This window comes from Glandiceps talaboti, chromosome 16 (assembly GCF_964340395.1).
Source record: "Glandiceps talaboti chromosome 16, keGlaTala1.1, whole genome shotgun sequence".
NCBI classification, from domain to species: Eukaryota; Metazoa; Hemichordata; class Enteropneusta; family Spengelidae; genus Glandiceps; species Glandiceps talaboti.
This window is the reverse complement of record NC_135564.1, coordinates 2,239,921-2,265,668: the sequence shown is the minus strand read 5'-3', so window position 1 is coordinate 2,265,668 and position 25,748 is coordinate 2,239,921. Positions and strand designations below refer to the sequence as shown.

Sequence of the window (25,748 nt, the reverse complement as noted above, 5' to 3'; positions counted from 1 at the left end):
ATCATATATCATAATACAACTTGTGTCTCTAGCCATTGTGTCTTTGGGTATGTTTGCTACATTGTATGGTTACACAGTCCCAATGACATCAAAAAAAAAAATTGATAAATTTTTGTCATTTTTATAAAATTAAAATATTTTTGCCATGATTTTAGAACCCCAATGATAAAGATCGAAAAATTAGCAAAATTTTAGCATTTTTCTGGAATTTAGATATTTTATGATATATTTCATTAATATTATAGGGTAATGTGGTAAAGAGACCAGACATGTTGAAATAGAAAAACAATGTTTTTATGTCATTCTAATTCTAAATAAAAATTGCACAACTTTTAGTTGACATGCAAGGTACATGAGTCATGTAATTATATGTAATTTCTTATTATGGTGTCTGTAAAACAGTTTCAACTGTTAAAAACTGATAAACGGTGTGATAAAACCTGCTAAGCTTGTTTGATGGTAAGTAACCGATAGAGTGAAAGTGATATGAAAGCAATCGTTTAGAATGAAACCAGAAGCCAAAGGCTAGAAATTGAGCAAAGCGGTATTTTATGTCAGGAGGCCATATTGTTATTTGTCCTACGGAAGTATTTGCATCTCCGAGACATTGTGATTCTATTTCTAGGGGAGATAGGTTAGGAACGGATATAAATAATAAAATATCAGTCAGTTGAGTGAAGGTTTAAAAATTTCATGGTATTAAAACGTTTACAATTGTTTTATTACCGATCCACCCACCCAAATCTGTTAATTTTGACAAAATGATATTTATATGTTATTGAAGAAGTGGGCGTCACATTTAATGTCAAAGTGCTATAGTTTAACCATTGATATGGTACAGATTTGAGTATGATTTTAGAAATTAGTACTAAAAAAAATAATTGTTTGGTTCCGGTATACCCGACCCTACCTAGCCTTTCACTGCTGATCATAAACTTTTTTTTACGTATCCGAGAAAAAAATAAAATCGCATAAATTGTGAGGTCTCACAGGAAATAGTAGATTCGGAAAGTAACATCAACTTAAAAAGACACTTTAACACTGTTCTTCCAAACTGTAAGGGCTGTACATCTGATAGGAAGAAATAAACAACACAGAGACCATTTGGAAAACAATGGACAACCTGAACTAGACACTCACACAGGAAAAAAATATATAATAAAATAAAATAACAAATCTATGTACCCCACCTATTCTAAAATGGAGCGTAACCGGAACCACACAATTTTTTTTAGTAGGCCTTGGGTAAATTTGTGACAATTTTGGAGAACTTTTATGCCCCTCTAAGCCAATTTGATATACCACTAAAGTCCAGCAATATTCCCCTATTCCACATACACCATGTGATGATTTACAAAAAACGTCAGATTCTACCATTTTTACCTATAACAATATTTGTAGTCTTTCATTAGTAGTACATGGGTAGACACATACATCATAGTGTTGCAAATAGGCAATTCTGTACATAGTATTGTGCAGGCCTAGGTAATCATGTGGTGTATCCCATGGCTGAGAGGTTATACTGACGATGATGAAGTTGAATTAACTGTTACAGGGTTGTTTATGGAAAAATATTAACATGATAGACAGTGTAGAGTGTGTATAGGAACATTAAAAACAATGACAAGAACTCCTTGTGAACTGTGCAATGTAACAGCAAAAGAATGAAGCAAACAAGTTCCATGTCAGAGGGCAAGATAAAAAGACAAGATAAATGATGAAGAAATGAGAATTAGTGAGTATGAATGTTAGGGGACACGGTGAAGTTAATGGGAACTTGATGAAAACTAATGATTCTAGTGAAGAGAGGAGCAACATGAGAGGAATAGAAATGTAACTTGGAGAAACCTGGATTGATTTGATGTGCATATGTTTAGTCATGTAGGTATTATCTATTAGGTGGTATTGGCTGTCGGTCTTCGATGTACGATGCACTGTGGCAGAGTTGAGTTTTTGTGTTCTTCTGTGTGAATTTTATGAATTTGCAGGTATACCGAAAACACACTCAAAGGTGAAAACAATGTCTCGACAAAACTCAACTTGAAGGGTTTCAAAACCTTTGCCTAAAATAGAGATAAAACTGTGTCTAAAGAATTGTAAATACTAAAACAATAATGTAGGAGTCAGAAGTAAGATTTGATGGGCTGCAAGTTTTGTTTTGGTTGGTGTTATTCCATACCTTTCTTCTTTTGCTATTTTGCCAAAGTAGAAACTTGTACCAAAAAAAGTTGTAAAAATAATATGTTCTGTTGCAAATATCAACTGATTTTTTGGTGGGGGATTTTTTTTATTGTATGGTGCATATGCCTTTGTTTTTAGTCATAGAAAAATATAGATTTTGATCCAAATTGGAAAAAAATAGCAAATGATATGAACTTGTGAGAAATAGTCACTCTTTTGTAATTGGAGCAAAGAAGCTGACCTCCCTCTAAATTAGAATGGACTCACCCATCCTTTGGTTACACTGATGCTGTGTCATATTCCATTAGTTGCCATAGTAGCGAAAGTTCTGGAAACACTTGAAAAAAGAATAGTTACACAATGCATCATTGATCATTCATTCTTGTCCAGAAAAAAAAAAAAAGTAAAAAAAAGAAAAAGAAAAGAAAGCAAATGTATCTGGAAGGAAAATACTGCACCAGCAATCTTCGTTTCTTTCTTTTTTCATCTTTAGTTTTCAAATGTTGTATGAAAAGATAACCGTTCATATGTGGAGTTATCAGCTACTTTATGTATACATCTTTGTCTGTAAGATGTACATACTTTTACTTTCTGTGCCTTAGTGAATCTCTGAAAGGTAGTAACACTAATGTATTCCTAAATGCAGAATGCGATGGCAAAATTACCCAGGAGAGGATGGTGATAGTTGTTATAGCTGCCGTTTGAAATGGCCGACATCATTTATCGATAATTATTATGAATACCATGCCCTTGTTTTTGAAATAAGACATGTGATCTTGACTTAAATTTGTGGTAATGTGATCTATTAGGTGATGTTAACCCTTTCATGACTAGAGACGAGTTTTAAATAATATGGGGACCCAATTTATATTTTCATAATTACAATAATATTACTTTATTAGGAAGTAACATTTCTTTAATTCCAGTCTAAAATGAAGTTGATATATGCCAAAAACTTACATAAACAAGATTTTTGTCCACCAAATTTTGGCGGGAATGTTTTCAGTATTGAAGGGGTTAATGAAAGATCACGGATATAGCTTTTCACTTGTCCAAATACATCAGTAGGTTTCAACTTCTTAGTGCGTGTCGTCACAAATTTTAATCGTTTCATTGAAGCCATGTTCAATTTCAACATGAATATTGAATAAATGGAACAGTTGTATTTTTTTTATATGGAGTATGTTTTAAATTGAGCACTGAAATTTGAGAAAATAGTGATGTTTTATCAATGCTGAATTTGAGGTCAAGAAAAGTTCACAGAATTTGGATAAAATTTATCTAACATTTTTGAGTAACTTGGCAACTTGATTACTCTGAAGTAAATTACAATATTGATATACATGTAGTCTAATAAACAAAAAATTGTTTATAATACAACAATTGTTGAAAAAATTTGAGAATTTTGAGCAACGATTGTATATATGTAAATGTAAAGGTTACATTGTAAAATACGATGAAAAAGTACAAAAACAGTTGACTCTTGAAATATCGGTCAAATTGAGGCTGACAGGTCATGTTGTTATTTGTAGATGTCAACCACAGCTGTACAAAAGTTGTAAGGTGCCAGATGTGGTGACAAGCATGTCTTCAGTATGTTAGTAAATGTGGGGGAGGTAGGGGATGTCTTTTCGTCTTTGCCATGGGAAATTTGAGGGTATGAGATAACAAGACATGAATGTACTGTAAACAAGCTGTAAACTATTAATGGCCAGAGTGGATAACATGAGTTGAGTGTGTTCATTAACAAGTATGACCAGTGTGTGTAAGAAAGTGCAGTAAACTGTGGGGAGGGGTGCAAGGGAACTGTTTACCTCTTTGCCATAGAAACATACAGGTATATATCTAAAAGGTCATGTCACTTTACAACGTTATACATTGTAGAATATTTGTGTAGGCAACAGTCTTTTGAATGCTCCTTCCACAAATCTACTTGCCCAACTTTCAAGGAGAAGAAGTAGTTAATAAAGGAATCAGATTGAGTGCATTCGGTAGAAAAATTTTGAGTATTAGTTGTCAAGTAGAGAAATGTGTAAAGTGCATGTCCAGTGCCAGAAACCTGTATATTGTTTAGTGACACAAGAAAGGACTTGCTTATATCAGGTGGCCAAATGTACTATATGCCCTATGGAAGTATCTGGCTTCGAGAACCTGCAAGGGGTGTTTGTATAGATATGGAGTTCACAATCTTAAAAACTGATCTTAGTAGGTGTCAAAGTTTTCATTGTAATTTTCAACATTAGGACCTGGAGAAGATTTTTGGGAAAGTTAAGGAGACCTTTGTGAAGTAGGATTTGGCCTGGCTGAACTGAGCATGCTCAGTAGATTGGGTTTTATTGAATTAGAAAGGTTGTGTTTACAGAGCATTTCTTCACACCTCTCCATTGTGTTGGGTGTGTTTATAGGGTAGCCCATTGACAGCTAGTTCACACCTTGGATAATGGAGGCTGTTGTTACATAATTATAGTGCAAATCAGGCCTTAGTTGTCAATGTTCTTACTGTATAAGACAACTATGCATTCATTTCATGCTAATGAAAAAGTTTGAAGTCAAACAAGTATTAGAAAGGCAGACTAGAATTTGCATTTACAATGTCCCTTACTCTGTTAGGGGAGGGTGATTAGATTTCACAAGCTCACATTGGAATTTATAGCAGCCTCAGGCAGAAATTTGAACACTTTCCGCTCTTGCACCTCTCCGGCAAACAAGATTAAGTTTGTTTGTTGGAAGAAGAAAGCAAGAAAACTGACCCCTTGTCATAGTCAAATAACCTGAATTGTAAATTGTGCCTTATTGGAGGTACATAGTGGGAACAAAAAGTTAACAGTCTGACCTCGGTTGGGAAACAATACAGCCAATTAGGATGTTGGGCCTAAGGGCTAAGTCTCCTCTGTTGTAGTTTGATATGTCTCTCTTGGGAACTGTCCTGTACATTCACTGCCTAAAATGGCCAAACTTAAGTGTAAAAAACTTTGTGTCTTTCAAGCAAAATGCTGTTTTGCAAGTGTTTTGTTGTCAAAGAAATTTCACTGTGACTTATCTAGAGTTTGCAAGTGTAATTACTTTACATTGCATTTTGCTTGTGGAAAAAATTGGAAATAATTCAGTCCTGAATTGGATTGTCTTGTTGTTGACAACTTTCAGTAAAGTTGCTTAAAACTTGCATTCAAACTCATCAGTAAATTCAGTCTTTTTTGTGTAAAAAAAAGTGAAATATTCTCCTGTCCATCCAGGAATACAAAGAATGTACATGTATCCCTAAAGTCAGTTCTAGAATGGTATAGTGATTGTTTTGATTTAGCGGATTTCAGAAATGCCATATTAAAAGATAAGTAGTGCTCTTAAGAAGCCGACATTACTGGTAGAGGTCAACATGATGAAGGTGGATGTCAGAGTAATCCAACATGTCTATGGAGACCTGCAATACTAGCTTTATTCTGCAAATGACAGTCGTCCCTCATTTGTCTTCCTTTCTGGTCACTTTTCTTTCTTTCTTTTTGTCGTTTCACTGACAATTCTGTCAATGATGGATGATTTACGCATAAGTAGTTTTAATTCGTTCCTTCAATTAGACAAAAATGATTTTGTGGAGAGTATGTTGTTAAAAGTGGACGGTGTATTGCAGCAGTTTGTAGTGATGTCTGACAAGACTGCATTGTGCAGTTTTTGAGAAGGATGTGAGAAAAAAAAAGATTGCCAAAATGATTTAAAGAGCAAGCTACATAATTTTTTTTTTGTAATTTGTACATTTATATAATTCTTTTTAAAAAGACATTTAAATGAATGGTTTTCAAAGTGAATTATATTTATGTAGTACACAAGTATTCTACTCAGTACAGATTTGTTACTTATCAGTCTATCTCTCTAAAAGTAACTTTTTTTAGTTTCTCAAGTCAGTGTGTATAGAGAATTCTCAACCTTTCTGTTCCTTATCAAAAAAATGGACCCATTCACAAAAACCTTTCTGTTTCTTATCAGAGAGCTGGACCCATTTATACGTGGTAACATAGATAAGCATATGTAGAAATATTTAAAACATTAGGAAGTAGTTTTGTAATGATAAAAATGTAATATGGATGTGTTCAAAGTGATATTTAATTTTAAAGAGTCTGTAGGAATAATTATTATGGGATGCACGATATTAAATGTGGTTTGCTACAACCAGTAGCCAATGTATAAATTATATGGGACTTATAGACACACACCAAGTAAGGAGTGAAATCAAGTAGGAAGTCTCAGTTTATGGTACAGTATTTTCTGTGTACTGAAATTAAACTAGAATCAGTGGTTTTATTGTCTGAATGCCAATGTGGTGTCAAATTATCTCTAACTACTAAAAATAGATTTTAAGATTTGATGAAGGTTAACACTAGCGGTTTTTAAGGCTGAGAGGTGTTGTAAATAATTTTTAACTTTGCTAATAAACAGCACCAACATTTATTGACTGTTTTCAAAGTTAACTTCATAATTTTTCAAATTCAGCTGTTGCCATGGTAGTTTCATTAAACAATGTAACTTAATGTTTATAGGGTTTGAATTTTAATCCGGATGTGAGATTAGCAGGAAAGTCATAACTGTGATAGGTTCAGGACATTTCTATCTATCCGTGAAAGAAATACTCAAAAATAAACAAAAACAAAATAAACAACAACAAACCCCACCAACTTGTATTACCAGTTGAGCCCTCCTCCATTGAAGAAATATTAGAAGAATTAAAAAACTCCAAAGCCATACGCATTCATTGTGTTACCAAAAGAAATACTCAAAAATAAACAAGTCAAACAACAAACCCACCAACACATATTATTGGACTAGCTAGTAGCTGTTCATGGCTGAAATATTACAAAAATCAAAAAGTAAAAAACCCAAAAGAATTAATGTTACCAAAAGTTGGCAATAACCAACCTCCATTGTATTGTTGCCTCTGATTCCATAGATAGAATGATATCAAAAGTTGAAGTTAAACAAAGTAGACACACCGAGTTGATTGTTTGGTATGCCTGGTCATACTCTCTAGTTGAATTGTGATGAGTGGAAATGACATAGCAGATAGCAATGACTTCAGGATGTGAACAGTATTTCAATGACTCAGGAACTCAATGTCTGTAATGGTGTCCAAAATAACTACTTATTTTGATGTTGCTGGTTATTATAGCGGTATGCCTCCCCTCATAAAACTGAACAAGAAAGTAGGGCAGTCACTGCTAGATGTACATGTATTAATTGGCAATATAGAAAACAAGGAGAGAGAGCGATCATCTCTAACAAGTAGGTTTCTGTTCAAACATAGGATTGACTTTGGCACTTATCTCTCTATAGAATTGTGGTTTCTGTTTTGGCGCTACCGGAGTGGGGGATATTGACTGTGTGACTACTGCATAGGGCTTTAGAAGGGAGAGAGGGAATGCTAGTCATTCAGTTATGGTTCTTGTGTGTACTCAAAGTGTGCATTTTGTACATGGAATGACAAATCAAAAGGACTGCCATACTTTGAAATGGAAAAAAAGATGAATTTGTTACCTTACCTCCAAAGTTTGTTTTAGTGATATTTGTAACTTGGTTGCAAAAAAAAGAAAAAAAGATGGAAATTATGGATGGAATTTGTCACCTTACCACCAAAGTTTGTTTTAGTGATATTTGTAACTTGGTTGCAAAAAAAAGAAAAAAAGATGGAAATTATGGATGGAATTTGTCACCTTACCACCAAAGTTTGTTTTAGTGATATTTGTAACTTGGTTGCAAAAAAAAGAAAAAAAGATGGAAATTATGGATGGAATTTGTCACCTTACCACCAAAGTTTGTTTTAGTGATATTTGTAACTTTGTTGCAAAAAAAACAAAAGAAAAAAAAGAAGGAAATTATGGATGGAATTTGTCACCTTACCACCAAAGTTTGTTTTAGTGATATTTGTAACTTGGTTGCAAAAAAAAAAAAAAAAGAGAAAAAGATGGAAATTATGGATGGAATTATATGGTGATAATGTCTTGATATGTGGGATATTGATAAATTATTGGGACAAGATTCAACAAGGTGAGATATATTAAAGTATGGTTCGAATTTCTACAATATGTAGAGTATTTACTAAGTGGAAAAAAGAGCAGTTGTGGTGAGATTCAGAAGAATGAGGGCATTATTGAATAATTGAAATGAAATTATGAAGTATAATAGAGAAGAATGAATTATTGGCATAATTTAAATGAATTATGAAGCATGATATTATTAATGCCATGATCAAGTTAGGTGTTACGTTTTGTGGCAGGGAAAAAACCCAAGATGGCTCTGTCATGCATCACTGCTGCTGAATTACACAATGTGAGCAACATTGACAAACCCAAAAGGCATGTGTTGTTAACACTACTGTCATTGAGTACTTTAAACTGATCATCCCTGGTGGGGGGGAGGTGAGCTGCTGTTTTTGTCACCAATAAGTTAAAGTCTATCACTTGAATGGAGAATAATGAAATGAATGTGTTGAGATGTTGCTAGAGTCTAACCGATTATAGGATAGAAGTTTGACTATAATGAAGAGACGTGCGCGATAAAGCTATGTCCATCTGATTTTACTTGTGTGTTACAGGAAGTGAAAATTTGAATGTAGTGCAACGTGAGCAGGAAAGCGGGAAAGGTTGGTCTCCGACTAACGGTAATGATAGCTGGAAATTATGCCATTTTAATGTTTAATTGTCCTTGTTCAGAATATATCATTAATATCCAATACGATGTTATCAATTAGGCTACTAGTTAACGACCGGAATATTTGTTATCAATGATGTACAGTTAGAACAAAGAAGATAAGATAGGAGTCAACATTTGATATCGAAAACTGTACATTTTATGTTGAGTTTTGTCAAGTAGTTAGTATTTAACTGTAATGTGACATATCTGTAGGAACGAATATTGAATTAATGTAGTCTAATGCATGTATTTATGTTGAATAACCATTCTAAATTAAATTAAATAGAATTTACATCACTCAATCATGCAAGTATTGAACTTTGTAACGTAAACGATATGTAAGACACAGTTAAATGATCAAAATGTAGAGATTTGAGGTAGAAAAAAATGGGAATTGAGGTAAAAGTTGTGTCAATTATAGGTGAATTTATCAACGTGGAATAATGCAGGAAGCTTATGAATGTAATGTGTTCCATTTGACCCATATTAGGAATACTAGTGAATCAATACAGTGTGACCTTGTATTGCACACTACAAGTAGATGGCCTGTCTTCTTACACATGCCAATCAAATATGCAAATTAGGTACTACCCAACATAAAATAAATATTTCATTAGAAGTTTTTTTGTGTGGAATCTTTGTAATAACAATTTGAAAAATGATGTGAGACCGCTAGGGTTCTAGATCATTTGTAAAATGATGTGAGAAAGCTAGGGTTCTAGATCATTTGTAAAATGATGTGAGAAAGCTAGGGTTCTAGTTCATTTGTAAAATGATGTGAGAAAGCTAGGGTTCTAGTTCATTTGTTTGTAAAATGATGTGAGACAGCTAGGGTTCTAGATCGTTTGTAAATGATGTGAGACCGCTAGGGTTCTAGTTCATTTGTTTGTGTTGTTATGGTTTCAAATATTAGTGACCTTCAGAAGTAATCATAGAAATCCACCATGTTGTAAATGAAAGAAGTAATCATAGAAATCCACCATGTTGTAATGAAAGAAGTAATGTAGATGGATAAAGATGATAGAAAAAGAAACATTTTACAAATTGGAAAGTATCACTTGTGAATCTAAACAAGCAAATTAAGTGATTATCAAACCCCCAAAATCCCACAACGAACAAACAAACAAACAAACAAACACAAATAAACAAACAACAACAACAGCAGCAAGAAGATGAAGATAAACACAACAAGTAGCCTCCACATGCGACAGAATTTCTGGTTACTTTTAAATGTGACTGGATACGAATTCTATTTGTACGTATAGTATTGTTTATTACTATTGATTGTACAGTGTAATTTTGAATTCAAATCTACAGTTATTGAACTTGGACTTGAAGATATGAAAATGAGCATGAGTGCAGCATTGTGCATGTACATGCATTTGAATGAATTTTATCATACTTTGTGTACAACTTGTGTTGATTTGGGTTAACAGTGAAAAGAACAACACACAAATGTCTCATCAGAAAGAAATATTAAGTTGGAAAATATGTGGGTTTTTTTTAAATATGTAGAATCAGTAAGGTTTTGGGTAGGAATAGGATGGGATGGGGGATTGGGGGGAGGAGAGGACAGTTGTAATTTCTTTTGAGTCACTTACTATATATTACATATATAGGAATGTCTGCAAATGTCCAAAGTGAAACGGAACAGTTCCATTTGACAGTAATTTGGTAGAGTAATGATGTCCTCCTCCATATGCACAGCAAGATGTGTGATAATAAACATATTGTACCTTTATTAAAAGGTTACAGGGGTCCATTAATGTGGTCACATTTTTGAAATTCTCTTCAATATTGAAAGCTAGAGAAGGTCAGTGTCAGAGTGTTTTAGCTTATCATGAATCTTACTATGAAAGTTGAAGCAAGAGAAAACGACTCTCTAAGGACCCATTGGAAAAGAGATGGCTGTCAGGATTGGTCTTGATGGCTTCTCCAGATGGGAAGATTCTCCATGAATATTACACTGACAATTCATTTACATGTGGGAGTACATTTAATTGTTCAAAGTACTCAACAGCAATAGAACTCCCCGTGTAAAGGAAAGTTGATAATTTTACAGTTTTATTTTAATTTGATACTTGTTAAGTCTCCATTTCATATAGGAAGGGCTGATTGGTTAAGAACTCCTCTCCTTGGGGCATATACTGCTATCTTCCAGATGAACAGATGAAGACTTCGTTTGTCATTGATCGCAAACAAACAGATCCCCTTTTAGATCGCAGAAGTTAAATTACAAAGAAACAGATCCTTTTAGATTGAAGAAGTTAAGGAAGGCGTCGCACCCGTTGTTTCGCTGTTTCGCTGTTTCGTTGTTTCGGTTCAGTTGTACATAATTTATTTGTGGATGTGTGAGTAATCTGAGGAGAATCTAGTGTTTGTTTTTGTTGGGTACTTTATGGTAGATGGAAACTTCACAAGAACATCAATTTAACACCCCCACTTCCTGTGAAAGTGATTAATTGAAGCATTGTCTAGAACTGGTCATATGTAGCATCTCTCTAATTAATAACTCGTTATACATGCATGTGTTAATTACTTTCTTTTTATCTTTATTAAAATAATACCACCATATTGCTCCTTTACAGCTTCAGACAAATTAAAATAAACCTCTTTGTTACAGAAAATTCAAAACGTTCAGAAATGATGTTAGTTTATAATCATGTTGGATTATGTTTCAAATCTCTTCCTAATATAAATATCAAATTGTTTTTAAGTCGCTTTCAGATTTGGTCTTTGTTCGTATTTGTAATTTGATTCAAAACAGGGGATAAGATCACTGGTGAAATGTACATCTTCTCGGAAATGATACATAATATGTTTCTCAGGGCCGTAACGCAGAGAAACAGATATCGGACCAGTAACAAAAGTGAATTGTTCTTATCCCTTGCTTGTTTCCTACGCACAATTAATCTCATATCATATGTATAGTTTTATAGTTCATATTACAAACATTCTTGGCACATTGGAGCTGGTGCTAAATTTGAATATTTTTCATAGAAACGTAAAAATATTGTAATTTCATGCATAGTTGAAGTTGTTTGATTGCATTATGCATACAAGTAAATATGGGTAGCAATGTCAAGATATGAAATTAGCAGTAGACCAGGACACATACACTACTGGTACAGTGGTAGTACTAAACACTGTATTTACACTACTGGATTTATAAAGGGGTAGTCTGTTAGACCAGTGGAAATCAATAGAAAATTGTAGTTGAATTAGAACACTTGTTAAAATCTCAAGTACAGACTGAGTTTGAGCCGTGAGTATAAAAGGTGGGAAGCTTTGTCCAAATATGTATTATTATTATGCATATTATGGACGTCCAGGGTAATGTCCATTTTAATCCATTTTGTGTGTAGCCTTGATTGTGATTCATACTTTGTCTGTCAATCTATTCATAAATCTATGTCCATATCCTGTCTTTTGAAGTTCCTTACTTCTCTATTTTGCATAAAACCTAGCCAGATTATTGCCATGAACTTGTTAGGGAAGTGAACTAAGCCTACAAAGATGCCGACGTTAAGTGATGAAAACTTGAAAATGATTGTAAAGAGTCTCCGTAGATGAGCGGTGTTTATAGATGTGTTTAAAGTCAGATATGTCGTAAATATATTTCATCATTACTGTAATTATATTGCATATTTGATACATGAAAAATGATTAATTTTGTAACATTGTAGCAGAGCTTTCCGTGATATTGTGTTCATTAGTGTACTATTGTTAGTTGTGGTTTACATGTACTTGTACTCGGAAAACTTAATAAGAGGAAATTAGACCATATAATTTATGTGTTTTTAAATTTCTTGAATTATTGTAATTGTGATAGGTTTCTATTCTATCATATTACCATCAGGATATCTATGGTATTGCCAAGTCCGGGTTTTTATTGTCACGACACTAGCCATCAAACTTTATGAAATTTGCATATTTGTTTGAAAAGATGATGTAAAACTACTGTAGAAATAACAATGATGTCATATAAAGGAGGGAAGGAAGGAAGAAGTAGAATTGAAAAGATGAAAAGTAGCTCCATTAGGAAGGAAAAGAAGTGTCATTATTTTCACATGACTTTTGAAATTTAACATTCCATATGATATATCTTCCATTGATATCACTATTCCCTGAATGCTTTCAATGGGTTTCAAAAATATTGAAAAATGTTGTATGACGTAGATATGTTGTTTCTATTCACTACTGAAGCTTGAGTCTTTAAATTGTACAGAATCATCAAATTGCTGAAAACATGCAGTTGACCGAACTCTGAACATTTTCAAAGATAACTTGAATTTTTTTAATTCAAACAGCAAAATAGAATGCTGTGTAAGAACGAAGAGGGAGTGAAATACTCAAGGAAAATGTATTTGAAGAAAGGGAAGTTATATGAAGTGTTCTTGAGGTGAAATTAGTGTACTAGTGTTTGTGTGACTCTTTTAAGCTGAGTAAAGTTACTGTTCCAATTGAGTTCATCCCCTGTTTAGCAATTCAATGAGAGCTTCAGAGGATTTTCTTCAGTGAATGCCTAGTCCCAGTATGCTGCTTGGACATGGTGTGCATGAAAAGGCATCAAAGCTAGAACATTAGAATTACCATTCAGATAAACACAAGCACCATTCTAGTAATAGGTCTGTTGGGACCGGGGATTTTCTTGATTTGAAGAATAAAGGAGTAGGAAAACGTTGACAGGCCAAAGTAAGTGAATGTCTCTAGATAGCCATATTTTACTAAGAATAGAGTAGAACTGCTCAAAACACAAAGGAGTGATGGCTCAGTGATGGGAGCCTGATAATTTCAATCACAAGTTGGGACTGTCCCTGTGAGATTGTTGGCGATGTGTAGATGTAGATGAAATAAGGATATGCTGTGTACGTCATATTTTCACCATGTACATGTACAGTGGAAACAATCTCACAAGTCAGTTTCCACCAAACTTCTTGTTACATTTTCAAGTAGATATTTCACATTAGGTATTTGTCGAATCCAAATTTGATTGTAACTTGTCAAAGTGCAATCAATTTAAAAGCTTGGAGCTATGATAAATGTTTCACTTTGTAGATAAAGTCAGTTTGGAGACTACAAAGTATTACAAAGTTGGTTTGAAGACTACAAATTTATACCAGTGATGTGTCAGACTATATTTAACACCAAAACTGAGAATGATGATTTTTTACGACTAAAAATTGAAAGAACTAAAAATTATATTTTCAAATGCAAATTTTGAAAAGACAGAATGTATTGATTAATTCTAAGATATTTCTATAGATCTGAGATTTGAAGGGAAATGCATGTATACATGAAGGATATATTGATAATTTCGGTGTATAATATTTTGCCAAGCAGAATAATTATATTAGGGATGTAATATGATTTGATGAAGAAATAGGATAAACATCACAAAATTGCTTTTCAAACATTGTGAAGACTTGCATTTTAATTACAAGCATTCACTTGGTTGACTTGCTTAGCAGAATACAAAACAGAGGCAAACTTGAACAGAATTAGTTTCATTTATGTATGTATGTATGTATGTATGTATGTGTGTATGTGTGTGTGTGTGTGTGTGTGTGTGTGTGTGTGTGTGTGTGTATGTATGTATGTATGTATGTATGTATGTATGTATGTATGTATTTATTTATGTATTTATTTATTTATTTGTTTATTTATTTATTTAAGTTATGCAAACTCTCTTTTGTAGTAAATGCAAAATGGTTTACATTTTCATGATTTAACATTCCAGAAAGTCTTCTCTGAGAATGAAAACCTGAGATAGATTAAATAAATAAACAAATAAATAAATAATAAATAAATAATGAATAAATATAAAATTAATTAAAAGGAAAATGAATAAATGGATAAGAAAAAATGGAAAAATGTAGACAGTGCCATGATGTCCTATTTTTAGAAGGTTTTCATGAGAAAAAATGTATAACTAAATTTAACAAAGAGAATAGATTATAAAAAAATTGAAACAGTATTGTTTTGCACTCATTCAATATTGTCTTATTGTATGGAAGCCATGTAAAATATTTTGTAAATTGTATAGATTTTTTAATTTTTTTATCATCAGCTACTTTTCCTTCCTTTTCCAGTTCCTTATGTTATACATTTCCTGCTTCTGAGTGCTTTTCCCCATTTGTGGGTAGGGATGTAAATTTTTGTGTGTAAAAAGCAATAAATCTCTTGTAAAAAAAAATAAAATTAAAAATTAAAAAAAAAAATTGTGATATTGTTTTGATGGATGTACTAGTATATAGTACACACAATATCAGTGTTGTGAAGAATTCTCCCTAAATTTGTAGGCATGTCTTTGAACTTGATAAAGTCCAAGTTTCTGGATAACGCTCATTTTTGGTTCATTTTTGCTGAACAAGACTTGTGAACTAAAGGATATTCCTCCAATAACTTGAATATTATTGTCCGTAATGAAATACTAAGGGAAAAATGTTGCATGGTTTTAGAAGTTATGCCAGAGGTCTTTTTGTCGAAACTAAATCATTCATCTGTGGATAGTAGGATCGATACATTGGATGGTTTGCCATCATTTCAAGTGTCAATGTTTAATTGTTCATTATTGAGAATAATATTTTCAATCACTGTTCAAATAAATTGATTTTGTGCTGTTTTTGTGTACACTATTTGATGTTTCTTCTGCTTGAGGTGAAAATTTGTCTGTATGTGTGCGTTCAAGTTGGAAGCGAGGTTGCATTGTTGCTATTAATGCATTAGCGTTCTGTTTTTCGTCACAGGCAGTTTTTTTTTGGCCAAACCTGACTGACAGGCTTTCTCGATGCTATTGAGAGATCCTATGTACTTAATAAGAATTATTGATTTTTGGTGGTATTTAAATTGAGGCAAATATTGCGATTGAAAGCAGTTCCGGAAATATCATCCATGAAAACATATCTAGAGTGTACTAGACAAAGCACCCCCGATTAGTTTTGTTCTTACGCTAATGCGTTCTGCCTGCCATATATCATCCAACTTAAAATACAAACATGGTTGAGGTTTTTTGAACGATCATTACAGAAATTGAGTTCTAGATTTTCATGTTACTGAGGACGACATTGACTGGGTAATTTTGAAGAACAAGTCTCTGTTGTCGGATTATTGATTTTTGAAAAGAGTTAAACATTGACATCTTCCTGTGTATTTCTTTTGATTTCCTGACAGGATAAAGGAAATTTGATTCACTGCAAATTCAAACACATTATTTATATCCTCCGGGTTTGATACTTGGTGGATGTTTGTTTTCAAAATCTTTCTACTCGGATGAGAAAATGGCTCTTTTACATGTAAGTGGAGTGCAAATACTACAGTGAAATAGCAGAGAGAATTGTCAGCCTGAAATATTCACCCACTTTAGAATGAAATTTTAGTCAAGTTGATATGTAAATCCCAGAATTCTGTATCTCATACATATTCATGATGTGACATATATGGAATCATTAAACGCATATATTAAAAATGGCCACCGCACAAGTTTAGTTGTGAATTACCTTCTGTGTGTTTTCCACAGAGCAACTTTAACTTTCACCAACGATTACACACATTGTAGTTTTCTCTTCCTCAATAGTCAATTTTCATAGCATTTCAAGTGCGCAATATAATTTGTTGTTGGTTATTCAGATTTCAGCAACATGTGTGTTAACAAAGAGTGGGATGATTTATATCAGTGTGTCCGAGTTGCCAGCTTCTGAAATACCAAGGGTATGTTGAGTTGATGAGACATTGGACAAAAAATAAGTCAGTGATGATTAACATAGAAAAGTTTGGACTTGACGGACTACTTGTCATTAACTTGTGTCTTTGACTTAAATGATCATGAATTCACTTTTTTGTTGAAGTGTTTGACTTTCCTGTTCTCGTACTGTTTACACATACTGGTAACCACAAGTAACCTGTTCCCCTTGCTAAGGTCACTGGTAGCTAAGCAATTCTTTGCCCATCTATCAGATTACAATGCTATTTCACAGTGACACAACAGATAAAATATACTGAAAGTAACTTTGACTGCTAAAAATAGAAAATTTCCTAGTTACAATTTGGATCAGTTCAACAAAAAAATTGTCCAAATTCTCATAACTTGTGATTCTTTCTGGCAATATTGCCATGTGTTAGCCAATTGGTAATGTCCACGTTTGGTTTTATTGATGAAAAGATGTAAAATTTAGCTAAATGTTTCAGCAAATATGTTGAACATAGGTAGACTAGAGAGTCTAAATAGTTTAAAAATAAAGATTGTCAAAGATATACAGATTTCAAAGTTGTACATGTAATGTCTGTTTTAATGATACAGTTAGAATCCACAGTAGTGGTACAAATAAATACCACAAACTTTGTACACACATACGTAATTGTATACCTAAAAAAGTCTTTAGCAACAGTGCAATTTAGTCGGCACTTTTCACAAAGCTGTCGAACCATGTCCTGAGAAACTATGGGCTACAAGATAAATTAACACGACCAGCTTATGAACATATGTTGCTGAGAAGTCGGCTGATAGTAAACATGCCCAATTTGAATATTTCACATCATTTTTTTGAGGCCGTAAAGTATGTATATATATATGGCTTTAAAATTCATCTCTCTCGTTGTAGATCCCATGTGACTGACATGAATAAGCAATTAGTCATATTTTTATGACTCTCTAATTTAATTAGAAAGCTGGCATGATGGTTAATGTATCATAAATGTTTCCAATCATTTCAATTCACATGTCTCTTATGACTAGGGGTTGGCCATTTATTTTAATTAATTTGAACTTGAATGAAGTTTTTCATGTCAATTTTGATCTGGTGAAAAATTGCGCTGAAATTACATTGCTGCCATTAGGGAAACGAACGGCTCTCATTTCAAGTCTCCTTTCTGACACCGCAATTTCTTGAAGTCAAGCTATAGAGAATATGATTCCAATCTTAAGGCATGGGAAACTGTTCAAACAGAGTTACATGTCATATCTCCATACATCTATTAGCTAAATATATCTGAAGTGTCGGAAATCATGCGTATGTGCAACTACACCAGCAGTATATAAGATTCTGCTGTGTAAAGAGGCAACCACTACAACACATTCCATCTAAATCATGCGAACTGTTAAGCTTTTTAAACAAAGTATGTGATAATTTGATAGAACTTAATAAATGGGATGGGAGGGATAAGTGTTTTTGTGTGGTTCTTGTCTTTATGGACATTGAAACCAATGGAACAGTTGTACGGGTTGATAGGACAGGAGTTAGCAAGAAGTGAATTAAAACTATGTTTTGTATGTATTGTATGTATTATGAAAGCAGGAGATTTTACATTTTCAAGGTGATATTTATGTTGGGAAATAATTACTAACATTAGGAAGATTTGTAAATCTGTTTTGAATTTAAGGTTGACCTTTGCCTCGTGTGAGTATACTGAATAGGAGTTATCAACATGATTGTTGTGTGTAAATGTATGGTTGTGTTACTTGAACTGACTGTCACCGGAGAACCTTCAATCTTGTCACAAATTCAGATTGTACAGAATTGTGCAAAATAACCTGTGCCCAACCTAAAAATGATGATCTTGAAAAAAGTTGTGATAATTGTGTCATAGTTATTTTAAAAGAAGGTGCTGTATACTAGAAATAAGTAAAACCACTATGTTCTAACAACTTCTATCAGTTGAAAAATGTACCTGCTGGTTTTCTATTCTGTGGCAATAGTTACAAAGACTGGAGAAAGAAGTGACAACGCCAGCTGAGAATGACTGCATCATAACAGTGTCACTGTATAAGCCAAATATAATTCACAACACACTGACAATAATTAGCACCTCCACTGTGCGCTATACTAGATCAGTTATCAGCAACACTCCGCTAATTTACGTAGCAGGAGGACGTCGTAGCTCTCCCACAGATGAAAGTATCTCGGCTTTCAAGAAATCCATGTCAAAACACTGTATCAGACTGCTTATTTAATTCAGAAACATTTTAACTGTTTCTCTGACAGCAAACTATCTTCTAAATTCGGATGCTGGAATACCAGAACTGGTTTTGTTTATATATAAGACATCATAGGGTGCTAGTGCTCAGGTTCTGTTTCACTGATTCATTGTTAATAGGGTATCCCAAAGTAGTCAGCATGTCATGGTTTTTGGGGGAGAATTTGTCAGTTTTTCTGGTTTCCTTACCCCTTGCATTCATAATGCAACATTTACAATTTGTTTGAGGTATATAAAATTTTCACATCCACAAAAAAAAATGAATGTAGAAAGATACAGAGTGATTATCCACGATCATATTTTTGTCTGTTTTTATGTGAAAGTATTAAAAAAAAACGCCAATACAACAACAAAAATAAGAACAAAAGTGAAATAGAGAAATTTTTCAATAAACAGAATAAGATAGATGTACAGTTTTCACATAGAACAAATATAAATTGTAATTGTCAGTTTAAAAAAAAAAAATTTCATATATTTGTATTTCTTTGGTAAGGTTGAAATTGATCACAGTTGCTACAATCAGTGTGATATAAAAAAATTAGAGTGATCAGCTTTGTAAAAATTTATGCTCTATTTTGTGCATGTGCTGGCAAGCTTGATGACTTCAGCTTGATGACTTCAGTTTGACGTGTTGTTGAATTTTGACATTCTCTCGTCTGTTTCCCAGACTGGCAACTTTCTCATTGAAGCGTACTGTTTATGTCTTTGAGACACATTATGTTGAATTAAGACATTTTTATGGTCTTCACTGTGGCAGTGAAAATTCTGATATTTTCAGTTCTGGTGACCAGACATTTGGTTTTGACATAGTGACAGACACTGACATGTACTTTAAGTTATGTCAACTTTTGTCTAACTAATGATACACGCCTACAACTTCACTTGTAAAATTTTTTTCTTCGCAGAATTTGTGACCTCACCCTTTTATTTGACCTTTTTCTCCCAACCAGAAATTCTGTATGAAATGTATCCACACATTTCCAGGTTTCCATTGTGTACGATGATTTATATGGCTAAATACTTGGGTTTCTAGTGGGGGTATCAAGTAGCTTGTTAAAGAAAGGAAGCCATAGGGTGAAAATTGGTTAACTTGGGGAGTCTGTGTGGTGCTCATTTCGGTCAGTTGTTTCTACAGTTCATTCATATTTGTCAGAGATAATGGAAACACAAAAATCCTGATCGTCTAAACTTTGGATAATATTTTGTATGCCATGTGTACAGTAGTCCATCCTACAGACATGAGGCCACGATTTCCAGCATTTTACTACCGAGGTAGGAAAAATCACGACTTCTCAGCTTTTTTTTGGTGTGTGTGAGTGTGTGCAGTGTGTTGAGAAGGAGGTGATCTGTGTTGAGTTTGGTCCAAAGTGGAGGGGCAGTGTCATCTTTGTTTGAAAACAGTGTTGTGATTGGTGATTACTGTGTACAGGTGTTCGCCCGTTTACCCACTAAACCGGAAAACATTGTTCTGAAATCCACACGTATCCCATTCTCACTCCAAGGACTATATCCCACTCTTGGTTTTAATTTTGTGCGGGTGCTCAAAAGAAATTCAGTGGCAAAGTTTTAGTTGTGGGACCACTAGCTGTTCAAGGCAACATAAGTACATTGTCAACAAAGCTTTTTTGCTGGCTGTTCCATTAAATTGTAGGGAGATACAGCAAATGGTTAGAAAAGGACTCATGATGGTACTATGCCTGTTGGGCATGACATCAAATCCATTAAAAGTCTATCAGCGATGTAAAAGTGCAGACTTTGATGACTTATCTTAGCCGATATTGTTGCTTTTAGATCATTAGAAGAAGAAAAAAAAGTATTTTCCATTTTTTGTGAACCAAAAATGAAGGAAATCGAAGAAGGTTTTTATCAATTTATTTCTTCACGGTGAAGTTGTGTAACAGACATTCAAGTGACACGATAGTTGATTTGATGGAAGTTTTTGGTTTACAGAGCATTAATTTAGTAAAATGTATGGTGTTATTGATATTCTTTCTCTGTCTTCTTTAAAACTAGATTTCATTTTTGTAATTTTTTATCATTTGTGTAATATTCCGTGTCAGAGGAAAGCAACCTGTCATTAAGTTTAGTGACAAATGCATGCAGCCCAAAATTGATTTCTCTGCAAGCCAGTCTGTTTTTACGTCATTGTTTTCTAGAGACATAGTTGAACTGATTTGAAATTGAATGACATCAGGAGCTAACCAAGAAATTAGTGTTACTAAACATTCCTCTGTTAAAATTTTCTAAGTGTAGTAATATGTAGCTGACATAGTAATTTGTTCAGTTATTCTTTTCAACAAGCAGTTCTTGTTACTGAGTATCAATAAATTCAAGCTTGGTAACTGTACATACAGAAACCACAGTAGATTAATCAGTAGAAAATCATACCTGAATTAAAAGTTGAAACGGAACCCCTCAAAACTGTACCTGTCCTTGCCTGCGATTATCACAATTTTGGAACAGTCTGAGGGTTTGATATAGGTTGTTTGGGTTACTGTAAAATTTAGGAGGATAGGTTGGGTTGCAAAGCATGTGAATTCCAAATCTCTGATGGGAACACTACAGTGGGAGTTTATTTATCAAGATAAGAATCAGCAATGGACACTAGGAGAGTGACAACGCAAATAAAGGACTGCTTGAGAGTAGTCAACTCTTGGAGAGATAAGAAACTATTTCATCAAGTGAAGAGAAAGACAAACATTTGTCAAATCTCAAAAAGTTAGTTCATGGCTACTTCATGTTCAAACCTCAGCTCTCAGCGTAACACAACCAATTGAGAAAGTTGACTCACTATGGTTGACTTTGACTGTTGACAAAGACTCACATGTATGATTTGAAGATGGCAACACAGTGAAAGAATAACAGTGGTGGGGACAGAAACAGTAATGGTAGGGGAGGTGGCTGTGGAGTCCAGTCACCTCATGAGGTATGAGGTCGAACCACACACAGTTTGATTTCAGGGGGCATTCTTTCACCGAACTGTGACGCATGTACTATGTAGAAGCCATACTTGACAAAGGTCCTTGTTACAGTTATTAAAGCTAAAAAGCATGGCTATTGTGTTTATTTCTATTGTAATGTTTCTAATTACATGTTACCTAATTGCACAGTTAATGTTTATTTATGACCATCTTAATTAGTGTATGTATTAATTATTTTTGTAATAATAGGCTTGGGGTAAAGTTTCTGTTGTAAACAGCTCTTTCAGTTTTGCAGTAGTGCCTACCTAATCTGTGTGACTTTTAGCACCTTTCAAAGATGTCTAAACAACTACACCAAATGTTTAAAATTTCTCCTGATATGATTTTTAAAAAATCAATGCAATGATTGTATATGTGTTATCCCTACCCCAATATTTTTCACAATATGAAGCTAAAAATCCTGAGCTCTTTTCCACCAAATTTTTGTGAGGTTTAAGTTTTATTAACGTGTACTTATTATCATTGAGTACATTCTTAAAGTTTGTAACACATAATTGAGTTAATTCTGTTTATCAGAAGAGGTGAGATGTTATTCCAGGTTTTTTTACTTGTATGTTTGATCAGAATTGGACTCTAAACTTCAGTTTAAGTATAGAAGTTCAGAGGGAATGAAAATGAGTTGATGTAGTGATTTGATTTAGTAGCAGCATCTTAACTGTGTCTTCCTATTACTATCTGTGTTGCAAAGTAGGCTAACTGCATTTACAAGTATGTAAGTTAAGATGCTGTAAATCAGGAGATACAGCCACCAGCTTTGTCGTATCTGTTAAATAGAACAGAGAGATAGTACAACTAAACTTAAAAAAGACAGGCTCATATTTACCTTCGGAGACATAGCATCGGTGACTTCAAAGTTGTCATTGTGTTTGTTCCTGTAAACAGTCAATTTGAATACAGTATTAGGTATGTCAGGGATTTATATAAACTGAATAATCATAGGTTTAGTTTTGACTTCAATGAAAAGTTGTTAAACAAAATACTAATTACATGTTGTAGGGAGTAATTAGTTTTGTACGGGCGAAATATTTGTTGTCAAACTTTGTGGTGAAATCTTAAATAGTCATGTAGTTGCTAAGAATTTTTGCAAGAAATGTAGTACCTTCCTGCTCTTTTCAACAAATGTTTGTCTTAGAATGTAACATTGAAGTAACTAATCCACATGGGAAATTCACCTTAAATGTCAAGAATAACAGACTCAATATCTACTTCTGAAGACAGATTACACAGTTGACCCATGAACAATGAAACAAGTACAGGTATTTATTTGTAGATTTTATTCCAAAATTGAACTTCATTCTAGTCTTCAGAGGGGGATACCAGTATTTAAATATAATATCTGATCATCTGATGTGAATAATTGTGATTCACTTTTCTGTGGATTGTTTTTCTCCATAGAGTTACTGTGTTTCATCATGTCCCTTCAGGTTCTGCTCAAAAAACTAATACGCTTATCGGTACCAATTGAAGCTGGTGTTATCAAGCTTTAAATGCCGTAAATCAGGCGGTGTTTTACAGCCTCAATTCAATCACTTTGAACAAGTTTGATATGAAGCAATAGCGGTGGATATATTGAGCAGTTGAAGGGGCCGATTGTTGCCTGTTGTGTTTATGCAAGATAACCCAGCATTTACAAAACTGGCAAGAGCATGACTTCTGTCACTGGTACTAGAATTGATGGCGACCCTGGACTGGTCACTAGGCTTCTAACACGAGGAGGAAAAGTCGGAGATTGTTTGAGTTTATTGCAGTTCAGTATAGGATTTGGAATGCTCATAAATTACTCTTCAGTTGTGAGAACTTGTTTCAGGTTTATGTGTTTCAAAAGTTACCACTTCCCCAAAATCTATGTGTTATAGTTCCAAAAATGTGCTGGGCAGATTTGATGTGCACACTGTGAGCCGTATTCAATGGACAGTTGAGAAATGTTAAATATTAAAGCCGTCATATTGTCATGAAATATTAAAAGATCAAAGACCCCGCCAAAGTCGCATGTGTACTGGTTGCTTTGGCAATACATCCATGTTTAGTTGTTCATAATTAATTGTCAAGAGGGGAATTCAATGTGTTCCGTTCACGAAACTCAGGTTAAGCTCCGTCAAGTGAAATTCTGAATTGCTCATAGCTTGACGTATAGTTGGTAAAGTACAGTCTTAGTGTGTATAAATTGACAATCTTGCACTCTCAGAATGTGTAGTGTTCCAAGCAAATTTTGATAGTTACCAGAATTCACACAAGCTTTGATAGAGATAGCAGAATTCTCAGTGAAGAGGCTCAATTGAAGAGATAGAGGTGTGGTTATTAAATTGATGTTAAAGACTAAGATAGGTTCTCTGTATGAGGGTTAATTGGTAGGGTTAATCAGCTGATAAGATGTTCATATTATTGCATCCGTACAACCAACTGATTGTTTGTATTGTTCACATGCACACGTTTTTGTGTTGTGCTGTCACTGCTCCATTTCAAATTTGTACTTTTACATATCGATGTGTTCATACATTGATGTAGACAGACATATGTTTGTACAAATACAGTTGAATATTCAGTAATTAAATGGTTATTTATGGTTGATTTCTTTGATTTAAAAAGCGTCTTATTATATTAATATAGTCCATTTATATTGTAGAATTCTGAAGATTAATAATTGTAGAATTTAATTACACAAATTAGATATCTTAGTTATATATGGGGAGATAGAGTCTACATGATTGGTGTCGTTTGCATTTACTACTTTACTGTGTTTATGAATAAATTTGCTAATCACCACAGTGTACTGTTTAAATTTAGTGAAGCATTGCATATTAAGAGAGCACAAAATATGAAAATTTCAACTCATCACAGTCAACAAATTGGTCAAAATGAATCATTCATTTTTTTCTGACATTTTATCAGTATTGCCAGGGGTGTACTGCGTATGAGTGGAAAGACTTATTTGTATAAAATGATGAAGAAAACAATTAATAGTAGTCTTGAAGCTAGCCTGAAAGATCCAGACATTGTTTCTGCTTATATAATGCACTTTCTTGCTATGCTGTGATTGGATACAACAAGATTTTAGTGGCAGAGGAATTAGTAGAGTGGCCGTACAGACAGTGGGGTAGTGGAGTGATTACATAAGTGAACCAATGACTGTACCTTTCAGACTTTTGAAGCACTTTTCTCATATTTTACTGTCGTAACATGACGAGAATACTGCGTGTTTAATACTGTAGGAACTTTAGTAACAATTAATATAGGTTTCACAAAGTTGGCGATGTGATAAACAGAAGTAATTTTATCAAATAAGAATGTAAAAATGAAACATTTTCTTTGAAGTTTAGATTGCGTGCATAAATATTGAATTTGTATCCTGTCCTGATTTCAAATATTTTGTGTACTTATGTCTTGAGAATTTTATTGAAATATGAGTAAGGATAGTTTCTATTTCACAAAGTTGGCAATGTGATCAGTAGAAAAAGTGAACATAAAATCAAATGACTGTGAAAATATAAAATCATCATTTTCTTTCATTAGATATTTTTCTTGTTCAGATTCCTTGAGAACTTAGTTGAAAAATGATTATGTTCTTTCTGACAAAGTTATCAGGACTGTGTCATACTTCAAAACGAGGAAAGAAAAAAAAGGTAGCGTTTGTTGAAAATACAGTTGAGTTTCATAATTCTTGAAGTTTGATATCATATATGTGTACTTAGGTAATGCAATGAGAACTTAGTCTGAAGATTAATGGCTAGAGAAGGAGATTTGTGTCTAGCAAAGATTGTAGGAAAGTGTTCACTATTAATGATGCAAATGTCACACGATGACCTGGTTGTGCAGTGCTTTGCCAGTGATGGAGTACAAGACCTGCACTTCCGTAGGGGTTGGCAGGGCCACTATGTTGATGTACTGATGATGACAGTTCGGAACAGTCTTTAAGCAGTTCAGGTTTCATCTCTCCATATT

General features: G+C 33.7%; 1 protein-coding gene across 13 annotated transcripts in view; it reads left to right on the top strand.

The window, feature by feature from the left end:
* LOC144447311 (transcription factor 12-like) overlaps positions 1 to 25,748 on the top strand; it is a 154,180-nt gene that overhangs the window by 25,531 nt on the left and 102,901 nt on the right. Inside the window, exon 1 of one of the 13 annotated variants that reach the window (XM_078137259.1) lies at positions 19,957 to 20,100. The exons of the other annotated variants lie outside the window; for them this stretch is intronic. Coding sequence (XP_077993385.1) covers positions 20,040 to 20,100 — 61 coding nt within the window. The 5' untranslated portion in view covers positions 19,957 to 20,039. Of the gene's footprint in view, positions 1 to 19,956; positions 20,101 to 25,748 lie in introns of those variants that run through there. 13 annotated transcript variants of the gene reach the window in all.